Source organism: Benincasa hispida, chromosome 4, assembly GCF_027475165.1.
Source record: "Benincasa hispida cultivar pf3 chromosome 4, pf3_genome.v1.1, whole genome shotgun sequence".
NCBI classification, from domain to species: domain Eukaryota; kingdom Viridiplantae; phylum Streptophyta; class Magnoliopsida; order Cucurbitales; family Cucurbitaceae; genus Benincasa; species Benincasa hispida.
This window is the reverse complement of record NC_143481.1, coordinates 10,505,298-10,522,006: the sequence shown is the minus strand read 5'-3', so window position 1 is coordinate 10,522,006 and position 16,709 is coordinate 10,505,298. Positions and strand designations below refer to the sequence as shown.

The 16,709-nt window shown below is 29.6% G+C and overlaps 2 protein-coding genes across 4 annotated transcripts; one reads left to right on the top strand and one right to left on the bottom strand.

Moving 5' to 3' along the window:
• Positions 1-1,510: 1,510 nt before the first annotated feature.
• On the bottom strand, positions 1,511-4,949 carry LOC120075614 (protein SYM1-like). Of its 3 annotated transcripts, none has more exons than XR_016529113.1 (5): positions 4,468-4,949; positions 3,473-3,701; positions 2,278-2,402; positions 1,925-2,122; positions 1,511-1,791 (listed from the first exon to the last, which is right to left on the bottom strand). XR_016529113.1 is itself a non-coding variant. In XM_039029168.2 (4 exons), exons 1-4 carry the CDS (start codon positions 4,783-4,785, stop codon positions 2,039-2,041), a joined length of 756 nt encoding a protein of 251 aa, XP_038885096.2. In that variant the 5' UTR covers positions 4,786-4,922; the 3' UTR covers positions 1,511-2,038. The 3 variants fall into 3 exon arrangements, 1 of the variants encoding a protein (XP_038885096.2); XR_016529114.1 differs by having other exon boundaries at positions 1,511-1,690; positions 4,468-4,922; XM_039029168.2 differs by having other exon boundaries at positions 1,511-2,122; positions 4,468-4,922.
• Positions 4,950-5,589: 640 nt separating this feature from the next.
• LOC120075613 (casein kinase II subunit alpha-2-like) lies at positions 5,590-10,597 on the top strand. The gene is made up of 10 exons (XM_039029167.2): positions 5,590-5,963; positions 6,909-7,038; positions 7,300-7,494; positions 8,056-8,213; positions 8,369-8,459; positions 8,619-8,684; positions 8,787-8,869; positions 9,385-9,448; positions 9,548-9,616; positions 10,288-10,597. The coding sequence occupies exons 1-10, from the start codon at positions 5,878-5,880 to the stop codon at positions 10,345-10,347; spliced, it is 1,002 nt and encodes a 333-aa protein (XP_038885095.1). The 5' UTR covers positions 5,590-5,877; the 3' UTR covers positions 10,348-10,597.
• The last annotated feature ends 6,112 nt before the right edge of the window (positions 10,598-16,709 follow it).

Sequence of the window (16,709 nt, the reverse complement as noted above, 5' to 3'; positions counted from 1 at the left end):
AGTCTAGTGAACGTTGCAAACTGTGGGCTGACGTGGATCCCCCATTCATCGATCAAGAGACGTTGTGGAAAAATGGCATCCAAGAAATTTTCCTTCATTTTTAGGGCAAAATGTAGTGTACTTATTTTTATGGATTATTCACCCATGTATTAAATATTATTATTTTTTGAGTAAAACATAATAAATGTATAAAAGTCAGAATACATCATTATAATTTTTTTTTTTTAAAAAAAATACTTGCCTCAAAATTATAATAGTAGTTGCAATTATATCATTAAACTATCAATTTTAAAAATTGAATTCTCAAAATTATATAAATTAAAATTAGGTCAAATTGGACCTTCAAACTTATTTATACTTGCTGTATTAAAATAGTTATTCCTTTGGGATTGTTATAGATTTAAAAATAATTGCTAGTGGGACTTTTAGAAGAAAGTAAGTAAAATAGTGTGGTAAATTTCAATTTAAATTAGAAAAAATCAGCAAGGATTTAGTTATATGAATCAAACTAGAGTTATTATTTCAATTATTTCCATTTTGATGATAATTTATAATTTATTTTAAAATGTTTATGATTTAAATTCCAACCAATTTTATTTCATCTAAATAATTTGATAAAAGTTTTAAAAAATTTCTTTTTGGGCAAGATGAAAAAATAATTCTTATAAAAAATAAATTAATTAAATTTTAAAAAATATATAACAAAATACATTAATATAAAAGGATAATATTATAATATATTTAATTAAATAGTTAAGAAGTTAGTAAATTTTTAGGAAAGCTAAATCTAAAAGTGAGTATCTATTAGTTTTATTTTACTAAATAAGGTAGGTAGCAATCCCAAACGGAACACTAATTCATAAATTGTAATATTTGTGTAAGCCCAAGTGTTCAAATTTTATCAACTATGGGTCCACTTTCTACAATTACCCTAAATTTAAAAGTTCAATTTTAAAACTTATAAAAAATTAGGTATAATTTTTTCAATTGAAAATTTGATAGTGTTACTACAACTACTAGATGGTTTTTACAATTTACCAAAAAAAACAATGTATATCAATTACTACTAATCTATACCCACTTTAGCAATTATATTGTCAACTACTTAGTATTTGGACAACAAATTGAAATGATAATATAAATCTATTTAGAAAATGCGAGTACATTAACTTATATGATTATACATTCATATTTTTATCTACCTTTAACTCTTGATGTTAGATAATATTCATGGTGAAAGAATCGAATCTTTAAACACAATTTGATCGAACATGGCTCATACTTGCACTAGGTGGTATTTTCAAGTCTTTTAACCAGAAATTTAAATCCACGACCTCTTTAAATGAAATTAAAAAATAAAAGAAGACATTTATATTCTACTGAAATTTGGATTCCATACTCATTTGCAAGAAATATGACTTAAAAGATTTTACAACGATCCCTCAAATTCTTGAAACTTTTTTAAGTTAAAAGAGAGAGTGCTCAAAAAGTATGAGGAATAAATATCACGTACCAAGAACATATAAATTCATTGCTAGTACTGTATGAGTCTGACACATCGCCATTAAAATTACATAACCAAACAAACAGCAAATGCACTGCAGGCCGTCACGCGAGTTGGGAAAAGTCCTTGAATTGAAGGGCCTCTCTTTTGTATGGCAGCAGCATACCACAATTAAAGTGTTGAAATCTGAATTATAAGAGCCATTCACAAGTAACATAAAAGGAGCTGTTACATTTAAAGTAACCATGCACATCAAAGGCAATGAGTAATTGCTGGTGCGAAAAGATCTGTCACATTTTCAGCAACAAAATCAGATTGAATCATTTAAACATCTTTTGCTATTACAGATATTTGTAAACGAAACATCTGAATCATATTCATGTTTAAGGAAAATCCAGCCAAGTAATGGATTGGGCTTACCAAGCACTATAGAGAAGCCTACTGCTTCAGATAGGTTTTTGCCAAACAAGACAGTGGAATAAAAGAATCGATTCCTGAAAACAAAAGATCAGCGTCTGCATATCTACTACTGCTTCAATTGATATCAACTCCTTTCAAGCTTGCCATGTATGTCAGATAAATGGTCCATATATATGCAAACGAACTGTTTGTCAATGGCTGCAAAGTCAATGTTCCAAAACTGAATAATTGCAAAAGGAGCAGATAACTACGTTAAGCGATCAAAACAGAGATTAGAGTGCAGCATCTCATCTCACATATATGATTCCTTTATTATTTCTGCATGCAGTGAGTGGTGAGTACTAAGTACATACCTGTAGATGAACGGGGACAAATTTGTACGTGAGAAAATCGCACACTGGCCAAAACAAGAGTCCATTTAACAATGTTGGAAGTAAATCGCGATTTAATCTAGCAGCAATCTCACTGCCACTTTCACCTGAATTTGGACATAACGCATTCAGAGTTCTATATCACAGCCAATGTAATACAAGTGGTATTATAATATAATGTTATAACTATAAATAATATCATCCACAGATTATGAGAACCACATGGATTATTAGACAAAAATTCATAAATCAACTACTGAACATACTTTGAGAGAATAGTGGTTAAGGAAGGTTCTCTAAGTCTGTAAAAGCCAGTAGGACTAAATGATGATTGCAATAGGGAGATTACGGATTTCAGCACAAACGACCCAAAATTAGCAGATAATTAAAGAATCTACATGGTCCACATTTTGTTATTGTTTCCATGAGTGGACAAAGCTGAAGTTGGAAAGGATAAACTAAAAAGGAGATCAAACATATTCAGTTTCAGACGTCCATGCAAGACATGTTGGTCAGCTTGATTTCACAATATTCCAGACTAGAAGTTAGTCGGTCAGTTCATTTCGATTGGTTTTGATCGGTTCCAGTTTCCATGAGTTGGTTGTTGTACCAGTTTTCAAATTTTCTTCAACCAATATGTCTGCTTGGCTTTGGACCTATTGGTTCAATCTAATGTCAAAGAGACCGATTGATCCAAGAAAAACTGAAAATTGGCACCGTAACTGACTTCTAGGAAAATGGAACCAAATATAAACAACCACTTACGCCTAATTCTCCAGGGGGTGCCCAATAAAATTATAGAATTTCATTCTAAAAAAAAATTATGAGCTTGATGAAGCCATGTGGCAGTCTAATTTTAGCAGTGTAACAAATATCTAAGCTGAGCAAGCCAGGGGGGCTAAAGCACTACCAACTGATAGCAATAAGAAGCACTCTAATTTTAGCAGAAAAGACCGAGGCCCTGAATTATATTTAAAACTTACTTAAAGGGCTATCTTAAGCCACATTTCATAAATGTGCGAGAAAGGGGACCCAAATATCAAATAGAACACTCCATCAAAGTTCAAACCATCTAAGGATGAAGTTGAAGAAGCCAGGGTGGTGATGGACAAATCCTGCCAACTACGGCAAGACATTGAAAAATTATCATAGTTCTACAACTTCCCTTTCTAGTTACCTTGCAAAGAAGCATTATAGGAGAAGAAAATAGAGGTAATAGTAGGTCCAAACACAGCCTGGCCCAGAAAAATCTTCTTGAAAGTTGACAACAAATCTCGCGATGGTGAGATCCTAGACATAAAATTAAACCACAAATGTTGGGATGGCCCCAATATCAACAATCCATAAGCAGCCATCCGTGTTGTCCTTATTAAGTCAAAAGAGCCAGGAGATGGCAATGTAATCATCTGACAAAATTTTATGGAAATCAAACAATTAGAATACAAAATTAACCAGAAGAAGAGGGTACAAGAAATGTAAATTGCAAAGGGTATTGTTATCACAATGACGGGTGTATTGAAAAACTGATGAAAAATTGAACAAGTGAACCAAATTCATCAATGGCCATGAAATACAAAGAACAAGAGGCTAAGCATAAATACAGCCCAAAAAAAGAAGACGTTCTTATGCCATACTTTTAGAGAGGAAACTTAACATTCTAACATTTTCTAAAAGAAACTTTTATTTGCCCATGATTTACACGTGCTGGAAAACCACAAAGCAACAAATAAGATATAGCGTATCCAACATTTTCAACAATCAACACAAATCATCGCAAAAATGAATCGGCTGCGCAGGTGAGGACATGATTGACATCTGCCCATCCTTGTAAAATCTACAGTATGTATTACATAAATCAAGGCAGAAAGTATTTGAAGTCTATTTGTCTAACTAAATTATGTTAATGTACCAAATTTGAGGTTTGAATGCAACTGGAGCTTCTCCAAAATCTTATATACATTAATACATGCAATCACTCAAGATTCTGAAAGCACGAGGATAGTAACGCATTTGGCTTTTACATTGAAATGCTTTAAGATACTTCTATACAACTAGATATATGGAACCTCAAATGGAGCAGAACACAACTCTGTGCATTTTATTCCCAAACCACTCCAAATTATGAAAGAGAGCAGAATTGAATCGCAAAGAAACACAAATTCCATCTTCTACCTGAGAGGTGAGGTCAGCAGCCGCATAAATCAACGAAGAAGTGATACTTTTAGTGATAAACGGGCGAGTGTCGAGTTTCCTCATGTACCATCCAACAAATCCAATCCCTGATTTCGATGAAGGCGAGGAAGAGAATCGATGCCGAGTAGATGGGCAAGAAATTTTGCTTTCTCTGATTGTGAATCTCATTGGAGATGAACCGAAGCTGAAATACGCCCTCCATTGAATCTTAGCAGATACAGAAGCTTTGGTGCTTATATTTCTATTGGCAACGATCGGCAGCAGAAGCCAGCTGCAACGTCGACGCAAGCTATTCATTGAATTAGACAAGTTTTTTCGCGATTCTGTTTTCTCCCTCAGTGAATTCGGAAGCTTCAGTTCAAACTTCAGTGGGCGATAACGAACTCGACGTCGGGCATCAACGTGATATTCACGCCTACGTCGGAAATGGATGCAGGTATAAAGCTCAGCTCACAAGCCATAACCTATAAAAAGGCCTGGCCCGAATTAATTTATTGGGCTAAATATGGGCCCAATAAATTTTTTAGGGATTAAAGAAAAAGTAAACAAATTTAAGACCATATGAAATAAAAAGTTCAATAATTGTAGTGGATTAATATTTCGTTATTCAATCGAAATAACCCATTACCGACTATAATAGTAGGATCTTCTACAAAATTTCATCACCTCTATTCACAAAAATAACTATAAAATCCGATAAATTTCTCACAAATACCACCCCAAAAAAAAAAAAAAAAAAAAAAAACCTACCATATACCATACAAAATGTAAGCCGTGTGACGAATATAATTTTATACATTGGAAAAAAAAAAAAGACAGAAGTAGAAAAATAATAATCTTACTTATTCTATTTAATCTTACTTATTCTATTGCGGTTATTGAAAGAATGCTAGTCGTTTATAAAATAGAATTATGGATAGTTTACTTATGTGACTGTAATAGAACCTTATACTTCTCATAGATTGAATTTAGATGATGATCTCTAAATTTCAAGTATTTAATTTTAATGGCGATTAAAATGAGGCCTAATTTTTATTTATTTATTTTGTAATAAAGTTGTGAATTGGAAAAGTAGAAATAGAGTATATATTTATAATTTAGAAGCTTAATAGAAGTTGGAGAAAGAGAAAACAAAACAGAAAACCCAATAATAAAAAGGGTGTGTTTAGTTTGAGAGGAAGATTAATTAAATAATTAGGGGAGAAAAGGGACAAAAAGGAAGAATGAAAGTCTTGGGTTTGTTCAGTGGTTTCATTCTTGCTTATTGATTACTTTGGGGAGGGGGCGGCTGGTTGTACCAACTCTCCCTCAGATTTATTGATCCGCGCCACCGCACCGTTCCTCTCTCCGGTTGCTTCCCGATCAACTTCCCTCTCTTCCTCTCCAGTCATGTCCAGGTCCCGAGTTTACGCCGACGTCAATGTTCACCGCCCTAGAGATTACTGGGATTACGAATCTCTCGCTGTCCAATGGAGGTGAGTCACGCCAATTACTCTTCTCTTACTTCTCTTGATTCAATATTTGTAGTGTTCTTGCGTTTTACTTTACCTATCCGCATTCGATCTAGTGTTCGATTTGCCTGTTGGGATCGCTTCATTTTTGCTTCTTTTCTATTTTTCTTTATTTTCGGCCAATGTCTTACGGATCGTTGTCTGGCGTTCGACCTTTGCGTCTTTGATGTTGTCTTGGACCGTGAGGGAGGTTTGCTGTGAGTGTATTGGGCGTTGGATTGAAGGATGTAGCTGGATTTGTTATTTATACATTATTAAGAAAGAAGTAAATATATGCAAGGCAGGAAGGTTAAGGACCAATCCCGACCTTTGGGTCGAAGAGATTATGAGAAACCAGTTTAGTTTGATCTATTATTACCTTATTTCTTGGGGTGGATTGTAGCCGGGGGAGGAGCCCTCTTCGTATATTCTACAGTTCAGACACTGGGTATTCCTTCCCCTTTGGCATTTTTCATATGACGTTTCAATTTTTTATTTCTTCAAGCTTTTTTGGGGTCTTTGTAAAATGTGGAAGTCTGACCTGATGGGAATCTATGGAAATCTGGGATGAGTTTCATCGTTATGTTGTGTTGTGGATGCAGTCATCTGTAGTTTTTTTTATGGAATAGCTGAAGTCCAACTGCTTCGGATAGTGTCTGCTAACTCGCGGACAGGGGGAGAGAACCCTACGTCTAGGTTAGAGGTTTTTTTTTTTTTTTTTTTTTTTTTTTTTTTTTTTTTTTTCTCGACGATGATGATTATACTGATAATGAACATGGAAAGAGATGCTCTCAAGTTGCTCAATCATTTTCCTTTTATGACGTATCTTTTGATTTATTGAGTTATCTGTTTTTCTTTATAAGACGTTGCTATTAACAATTTTACAGTCATATTCTTCTTTTTTTTTTTTGTTTAATTCTTTTAAAACAGTGGTCAAGATGATTATGAGGTTGTCCGGAAAGTTGGAAGAGGAAAGTATAGTGAGGTATTTGAAGGTATAAATATCACCAACAATGAAAAATGCATTATCAAGATTCTTAAACCAGTCAAGAAGAAGAAGGTGAGCACGATCATTTGTCCATAATATATAATGTCTTTGGATAGACACTATGTTTGTTGGGGATTTTTTTTAAGAGGATTTATTCTTTATGAATATTCATCAGTCTGCTTAGATCACAGTCAATTCTGCATTCTTCATATGTGCCATACATGAATGGCATTTATTTTAAAGTAACTTATTTTTACTGCAGCACTGCTGTAAACCTATTTTCCTTTAATTTGATGTCACTTGATCTAATTCAGTTATCATGTGTTCATACAGATAAAGCGGGAGATAAAGATACTACAGAATCTCTGTGGTGGCCCAAATATTGTGAAGCTGCTAGATATAGTCAGAGATCAGCACTCAAAAACTCCTAGTTTAATCTTTGAATATGTGAACAGTACAGATTTCAAAATTTTGTACCCTACACTGACTGATTATGACATACGCTACTATATATACGAGCTTTTGAAGGTATTTTCTTTTGTCTTATCACTTCTTGATGTGCATGTCAAAATTCTTCTCTTTTTTTCCTTTTTCTTTTTCTTTCTTCCATAGATATTGTGAGCTGTATATGTTAATAGAAAAATGAGAATAGCCCGAGTCCTTTACTAAAAAACATACATTGATAAATGAAATTTATTTAAGCTATCATTCAGAAAATTATTCTGCTTGCAAAGTCATATCATGATGCATTGTAGTTTAGATTTCTATTTCTTCCTATGACACTGTCTGAAGCTTAGAGTAGAATACTTATTCATTTTCTCTCTCTGACACGACCAACAAAATGGATATCAGTGCATGAAGACTTGTTTATAACAATATTTTTTAAAAAAAAAAAAAAATATTTAAATGTTTTGCCTAGAAAGTGCTCGTGATGGGATTATTACTAAAACAGATGAGCATCAGTTCTGCCTTTTGAAGTGAATTTTCCATATGCTTTCAAATTCATGCATGTCACGGCTGTGAAGGTTGTTAATTTTGTGGTGTTTATGTCTTTATCTTGCTTCTGATCTGGGAATTCTATACCTGCAGGCATTGGATTTCTGCCATTCACAGGGCATAATGCATAGAGATGTAAAGCCTCACAATGTTATGATTGACCATGAACTGCGAAAACTTCGGTTGATTGATTGGGGTCTTGCTGAGTTCTACCATCCTGGAAAGGAATACAATGTCCGAGTGGCATCTAGGTAAGTGAATTCTTCTTTAATTTATTTACTTAACTGTTTACTTCCTGCATCTGTAGTCGCTGCCAATGGTTGGAGATTTTGAAATGGGAAGGAGAAATTTCTATATCAGTGTATTTCATTTGAAAGTTAATTTATTTAACTAATGATATTGTCAGGTATTTCAAAGGTCCAGAACTTCTTGTAGATTTACAAGACTATGACTATTCCTTGGATATGTGGAGCCTGGGTTGCATGTTTGCTGGAATGGTGAGGATTGGGCCTACAGAGGCCTTGCTAAAGTTTTCTTTTTTACTCTTTTCTTTTTCTTTTTTTTTTTTTCCTTTTTTTTTTTATGGTCATGCATATGGTGTAACAAATGACTTATACCACAACAAGCATGCTGAAGGCTAGTTTCTTTTCTTGCAGATTTTCCGGAAGGAACCCTTCTTCTATGGTCATGACAATCACGACCAGCTTGTCAAAATTGCTAAGGTACTTGTCCATCTTTTTCATTATTGATTGGTTATTTTAACTTCTGTTGCCTACTTTGCCTCATTAATTTTATTTATAATGAATAATGAACCTTACTCTCAGGTGTTGGGGACAGATGAGTTGAATGCATATCTGAATAAATATCAACTGGTTCTTGATCCACAACTTGAAGCACTTGTTGGAAGGTTTCTCTCTTTCCTATGGAGTTGTTTCAAGCTTCAAAGCAACTCTACATATAACTTATTCTCAAAACCAGATGGTCATGACAAATAGCGAAGTCTAGTTCTGTAATTAATTAATGCAGCATGAGGAATTTGAAATGTCTTAATTGTGTTATTGAATGTGATTCATCAATAGTTGGAAATGATTGTCTTTTTTCTGTTTCTTTAATTATAAATTTATAATAGTAATATGGAATCAACGTGTTACATTCTGTCATTTTTAAACTGGCCAATTCAACTTCAATTTTATGTTGCTGTTCAACATCTTCATATGATTCCATAACTCCTAAATTGCATAATAAGGATGAAAGATAAAAAAATAAAGCCCTTTGCAGTAATTGGGAAAGTGATAAAAAAAATGCATGTTTTCTTCACAATAAACCAAATCTTTTCCTAAACTCTTCGTGAATATGTTTTTCGTTCATTCATCTGCCATCCTTCGTTGTATTAAACTTGTCATCCTGTTCCCATGATTGCAGGCACAGCCGTAAGCCATGGTCAAGATTTATCAATGCTGATAGTCAGCATCTTGTATCCCCCGAGGTCAGTTATGTTTCTGAGTCAATGAATACTACAATAAGTTTCTTATTTATATTTTTATGTTGGTGAAATTTCATCTATGGTTGTTTTCACTACACATAGGCCATTGATTTTTTGGATAAGCTTCTTCGATATGACCATCAAGATAGACTCACTGCAAGAGAAGCAATGGTATTTATCAACTTTCGCTCATTCTAAGTGTAGCTGTGTTCTCATGTATCAGTATCACTTGTTTCCATTATGGTTTCCTTCATCATTCTTTTTGTTGTTTGGTTTATGGTGCATCTTTGTCCTGGTTGATTGTCTGATATAATGACATTAAAGAAATACAGCATGTTGGTGACATTTCAAAAAAAAAAAAAGAAAGAAAGAAAGAAAGAAAACAGCATGCTACCATCTCTATATTTCATTTATTTTTTTTCTTTTCCTCAATACCTTGTAGTACAACTAAAGATGTTTGGCACATGGTTTTGATGTAGAGAATTGTTTAGGACAGGGAAGAAGTATTTCTTAGATTTATGAAATTTGGGATTAGAAAGTCTAGATTTGTATAATTTATATTTGGATTTAGAAAAAAAGATGAGTGACACAAATTTGAAATTCATATTTGGGTTTGGAAAAATATGGGTTACTTAAGTTTAAACTTGTGTAATTTATGTTTGGCTAAGCAAGTTATAATTCAGAACTCATCAGTCATTTCTCAAAATTCTGGAATGGGTTCTCTCTTTTCTATGGCATTCTCATTTATCAATGAAATGTTAGTATTATGAGAGGGAGAAAAAAATCCCCTTTCTGTGACATTCAAAAGGATGATTTCATAATTTATGAATTATTCATTGCAGGCTCATCCATACTTCTTCCAGGTAAGAACTGCGGAGAACAGCCGGCTACGAACGCAATAACCCCATATGCCATATTTGTAGGAAGTTAAATTTGAATAGCACTTTTGCTCATTTGTGGCGTTAGTTTTTAAGCCTAGGTTATATTTTCCTACTCACCTAGGTGGTTAGGGCTCATACAGATGTTTGCCACTTCAATGTTCTGTAATATTGTCATTCTTATACTACTACTCTCTTCCAACTCCACTGTACATTTTCATTTTTCCTTCTTCTTTATGAGGTTTTACTATGAAAATTACTACTTTGGTTGCTACCCCCTCAATGTTCTTTCTTCTGTGTTTGTTTTTGTTTTGTTCTTGTCATTTGACCTAATCATCTTTTTTTACTCAACTCTATGAGGCTTCACTCTTATTCCTATCTTGCTTCATATTGGTCATATTGTTCATATTGCTTCATATTGGTCCTAATAATCTTTTGCTTTATTTTTTGTTTGTCCGAAGGTTAGTCATATGAGGCTTCACTCTTATTTCTATCTTGTATCTTCTCTCTCTCTCTCTCTCTCTCTCTTTTTCCTTTTTTTTTTTTTTTTTTTTTTTTTTTTTTTATGATCAATATCTGAAATTCCATTAACTTTGAAAAATGAGTGTTGATAAAAGTGAATGAATTTTCATTTAAAATCACATTGTAATGATACATGAAACTACCAGTATTCAACCACTTTTAGACAACAAAATTGAGTCAGTTTATGTGCTGTGGGGATTTTTACAAATCATTCAATAATTTTTGGGTTGTCAAACAATGCCTTCAAAGTTCATTTATTTTCCTCACTTCAAATACAAGTTATAAATTTAGGGTTTGTTTGGATTGATTTGAGAAAAATGTTTTTCATAAATTTCATTTTTATTTAAATAATTTTAACAAAATTTATTGAAAATATATTTCAAAAATTATTTTGAGTGATCGTTAAATATTTCAATTTTTTTAAAATAACTTATTTTTAAATTAAACATTTGAAAATACATTTCAAATCCACCTTTAAACTTCGAAACCTAGTCTCAAATATTTCCAAAAATATTGCTTTCTTTAAATTGTCCTATAAACTTTTTTTCTTTTTTTAAGAGAGAGAGCCTGAGAGACAGTCTTGCGACAACATAAATGAAATTTGATTTCTTTAAACTAAGAATTTGTCTTTTGTATGGGGAAAAAAATGTCCATAAAGAGTGGAAAGTCCAGTCAGGAATAAAGGAGACCCTTTATCTTCCAATATGGTTCGGTAACCATTCCATTTTTTTATTTTAGTTCTTAAAAATTAAACCTAAAAAACTAAACCTATTTCCTTTTTATGTGGTTGAATTTTTAGCTAAATTCAAAAAACAAAAACAAATTTTTAAAAGATACTTTTTTTAGTATTCAAAAATTGGCTTGATTTTTTAAACAATTAGTAAAAAGTAAATAACAAATGAAGAAAGTTAATTTTAGTGTCAGTATTTGAAAATGAGTTAATTTATTGATTAATTAACAACTCGATAAGTTCTTTCCTTTGATACCAAATTATAAAGAAGCAAATGAGTCAATAATTGAGGGAGTTGGCTCTAAGTTAAGGGCATTAAACATAAGATTGGTTGTCATTTGTCAATTGAAAAGGGAAATGAATGTGATTAAGCCAAGAAAAACAATTAATTGATCCAACTTTATACAACTGTTATTGAATTATTTCATTTGGGACTGTGACATTTGAGCAAACTCTTTAAGCCCTCTAAACTCTCTTGTCATTTTCATTATTACACAAAAACAAGACCAGGAGTCTCATCCATGCCCATTATTTATTGATCCAACATTTCTTTATATCTCTTTTATATCATTAAAGTATTGTGGAGATTATAATACTTTTATCTTAGTTTTAAATTACATCTTCAAATTATTTAATTTCAAATTTATAACTAGAATTTGACATTTGTTACCCTCATTCTTTTGTAACCCAATCACTTGCCTCTTGACTAGAATCTTAATTTTATTTTAAGTTAAAAGAAAATAAAAGAACTTAGATATTGCCGATAAGTTATCTAAATGAAAATTTGTCGTATGACATTTTTTTTTTCATAAGAAGTGATTATGATTATTTTTTACTCTCTTATAAAAAAAAAATGCATGATATAGTACAATATTAACAGTATCTAATCATTATTCTAAAAAAAATCATGTCTTATCTACTCAAGTAGGACTAAATAAAACATTTATTATTATTTTTTAAGAAATGAATTGATTGCATTATCCTTTACTAAATGTGTGTCATGCGTATTAATTTTTTTTCTAATATGATTGGAGGTAGAGGATTCGAATTACGAATCTCATGATTTCTAATATACTCAAATATCAATTGAGCTATGTTCAGTTTGACTCATGTATACTAATTACCGCAAAACTAATTGAGATAGACTATAATTTGTAATTCAATTTCACAAATAAAATAACATATGGGTGTCGACAACTTAGACATAATTTAATTAACTAGTTACTAGTAAAACATATAAGTACAAATCTTCATTCTATTTAATATTTAATATTTGAATTCTTAGTTGAAATTAAAAAATAGTGACAAAAATATTTGAGAGGGTAACTAATAATTAAAAATACATGATGTAAAAGTTCTTTTAATGATCTAATTTTAAAAAATTAAAAACTAAAAATCAAGATCTCATTTGATAACTATTTTATTTTTGGTTTTTGGTTTTTGAAATTTAAATCTATTTCTTCCTATTCTTTACCATGATTTGCATATTTCTTAAGTACAATGGTTAAATTCTTAGCCAAATTCAAAAACTACTTTTTTTTAGTTTTAAAATTTTGGTTAGGTTATTCAAACCATTAGTGGATAACAAAAGAAAAAATTTTAGAGATAAAAGTAGTGTCTATATGCTTATTTTTAAAAATAAAAAATAAAAATTTAAAAACTAAGGTTCTGTTGGGTAACCATTTAGTTTTTTGTTTTTATTTTTTAAAATTAAGCCTATAGATACTACTTCCACCTCCAAAATTTTTCATTTGTTATCTACCTTTCACCCATGGTTTAAAAATCCAAGCCAGATTTTTAGAACTAAAAAACGTAGCTTTCAAAAAGTTGTTTTTATTTTTGGAATTTGATTAAGAATTTAATCATTGTACTTAGGAAAGATGCAAATCATGATAAGAAATGTAGATGATACAAGTTTAATTTAAAAAACAAAAAAAAAAATGGTTACCAAACCAAGCTTAAAAAAGTATCTTCCAAAAAAATGTTTTTGTTTTTTGAATTTGACTAAGAATTCAATCGTTGTACTTATGCAAATCAATGTAAGAAATATGAATGTAATAAGCTTAATTTTCAAAAGTTATAAACAAAAAATGAAGATTCTATTTGGTAATCATTTTGTTTTTTAAAATTAAGCTTATAGACATTACTTATACCCCTAATTTAGCCAACTTTTGAAAACTAAAAAAAGTAACTTTCAAAAACTTGTTTTTGTTTTTGGAATTTGGTTAAGAACACAACCATTGTAGTTAAAGAAATATGCAAATTATTACAAGAAATTGAGATGATATAGACTTAGTTTTCAAAAAAAAATAATAATAAATTGTTATCAAACAGGATCGAAATAGTTACAAAATAGAATCCAAAACGTTATAAAGGATGGCCTAAATGGTTAGCAAAATTAAATAATTATAAACAGGAAAAGGCAAAGAATCTACTTTCCAGCCCTAAAATTCGTTTTACACTACTGCATTGACTAAATAATACAATAATACAAAAACAATATATATATATATAATCAATATTTTCTTTAAAAAATTATGAGAACAATATTTTGAAAAATGATGAAAAGTGGTGGACCAGGCGCATATTGTTTTATCAGTTTATGAAGAATCTAAATTAATTTTGAAACGAAACCTTTTTTTTTTTCATCTGTCTCGTCCTTCCATTTAATTGGATTACAGAAATTTATGAGACACACACCATTTTTCTTTCTTTCCCACCCTTTTTATTTACATTTTGTCATTTTTCATCACTATTTATACTTAATTAAGTATCTATTTCTAAATAAAAACTCCCTTCACCTATTTTATATTTTCCATATAACTACAATTTTTTTTCCATGGCTGCACTCCTAAATTAATAAAATTCTAAAATTATAATTATTGTGGTAAATATCGTAATATAGTTGTTTAAATGTATAAAATATTTATTCCAATTTCAAGGGTTATGGTTTGATTCAATTTATAATTAAAACAGGAGAAACAGTAGAAGGATTGCGTGAAAAAAACCTTGTAAATCTACCATTAAAAGGAAATATAATTTCGTTTCAGAAACTAAAATGAATTTAAATAAAAGAAGAGGAAATTGTGAGCTTAAAAACATATTATAAGTCAAAAAGAGATAAATTATTTTAAATGATAAAATTGCTAAAAATATTTATAAATAACAGTAAAAATATCACAGTTTATATGCGATAGATCTATATCTATCATGATATAGATAATAGTCCATCAAGATTTATTGAGAATGGACAGTAAAATTTACTATATTTGAAAATATTTTTATTCATTTTTTTATATTTCAAAATGGGCCAGAAAAGAGAAGAGACTGATAACAAATAAATGACTAAAAATGTAAAAAAGAAAATTTTTGCAAATAGAAAAAATGTCTAATTATTTATAGAAATAGAAAAAAAAAACACCGATAGACTTCTATAAATGATAGACATGTACATTGATAATATCAATGATAGATTTCTATCAATTTCTATAACTGACAAACGTTAATAGACTTCTATCATCGTTTATTTGTGATAGATATTGATAATTATATCCATCACAACTATAATTAAATTTTGCTATTAATGTGAAAAAAAAAATCTTATTTTTCTCATTTTGAAAATCCACTCAATGCAAATGGGATGAGAATTGAGAATTTTGAATATGTAGAGAGAAATACCAATTTTTTTTAAAAAAAATGAGGTGGTATTTAATTATTAACTTTGAAATTTAAAAGTCACTTTTGCATTTGCTTTCACATTAAAAATATTAATAATTGTTGTTGATTTTGATGAACCATCATCATCGGCAAAGAACCTAAGTATAAAATTTAATAATAATTTCTGTCACGAGGTGAAGTTTCAAGTTTTAAATTATTAATTAAAAGAATTTGAATTTTTTAGTACTAACAATTATGATGTAATAATTGACGTGATATTTAATATATCTGATAGTTCTCAAACTTGATATTTAATAGAAATCTTACATATACGTGCCAATTTTTTTCTTTTATAAAAATTAAATAATCAACGTCAGATTTCTTTTATTTTCTTTTCTTTTTTCCTTTTCAATAAAAAAAGTACTTCTAGATACATTGATCAATGTTCCAAAAACCTATTACGTACTATTACATACACTCCATTTGATAATCATAGAATTTTTTATATTTAAACATTATTAGTTAATCATTTTATTTTTTATTTTTATTTTTTAAAATTAAATCTATAAACACTACTTTTATTTCTAAATTTCTTCATTTATTATCTATTTTTCACTAATGATTTAAAAAACCAAACCAATTTTTGAAAAAAAAATAGTTTTTAAAAAATTGTTATTATTTTTGGAATTTGACTAAAAATTCAATCATTGTACTTAAGAAAGATGCAAATCATTGTAAGAAATGTTGATGAAATAAACTTAATTTTTAAAATAAAAAACCAAAGTATTACAAATATGAATTAATTTTTTAAAATTGTATTATTATTATTTTTTTAGAACTTTTCTATGTTTTCATCTTTTATGATTATAATTAAACATTTGGATTGTTACTAAATTCTTTCAAATATATTTTTATTAGTTTTGAAATTTTAGCATAATTCATGAAAACATTCTTAAAAATTAGAATAAGAATACCAAGAAAAATTGTGTTTATCAACTTAATTAAAATTTAAAATTTTCATTATATAATTATTTTAAATCAGTCAATAGACATTAACGTAAAATATTGAAAATGTGCCATTAGTAAAAATAAAATTAAAAGTGTAAATCTTAAAATTTAGATATCAATTTGGAACAAAATCCAGATCTCAAAGATAAAATTGTAATATTTTAAAATTTAAAATATTAATTGAAAAATTTAAAACTAAAAATGTATCTACAAAAACCAAAACCAAAACATATGAATGAAAAATATAAGAGCAATCTGAAAATAGAAATTAAAAAAACAAGGTATTCAATAAAAACATATGAGATATGCGTTTAGTAACACATCAAAAAATTAAATTTCAATTTAAACAAAAATTCAAAATGTGATTAAAAATATATTTAGTTACTCATTAAATACTAAAAATTAGGTTGAATATAAACAATTACTAATTATTTTTTGAACTTTTTTATGTAAAATTTTTGTATAATAA

Bases quoted from the DNA above. Each gene is read 5' to 3' on its own strand.
- LOC120075613 (XM_039029167.2), top strand. From the start codon at position 5,878: ATGTCCAGGTCCCGAGTTTACGCCGACGTCAATGTTCACCGCCCTAGA. The intron at 8,214-8,368 runs GTAAGTGAATTC...TGATATTGTCAG, and splicing joins AATGTCCGAGTGGCATCTAG to GTATTTCAAAGGTCCAGAAC. The intron at 8,685-8,786 runs GTACTTGTCCAT...CCTTACTCTCAG, and splicing joins AGCTTGTCAAAATTGCTAAG to GTGTTGGGGACAGATGAGTT.
- LOC120075614 (XM_039029168.2), bottom strand. From the start codon at position 4,785: ATGAATAGCTTGCGTCGACGTTGCAGCTGGCTTCTGCTGCCGATCGTT. The intron at 3,702-4,467 runs GTAGAAGATGGA...AAATTTTGTCAG, and splicing joins CTGCTGACCTCACCTCTCAG to ATGATTACATTGCCATCTCC. The intron at 2,123-2,277 runs GTATGTACTTAG...TTGACTTTGCAG, and splicing joins TTGTCCCCGTTCATCTACAG to CCATTGACAAACAGTTCGTT.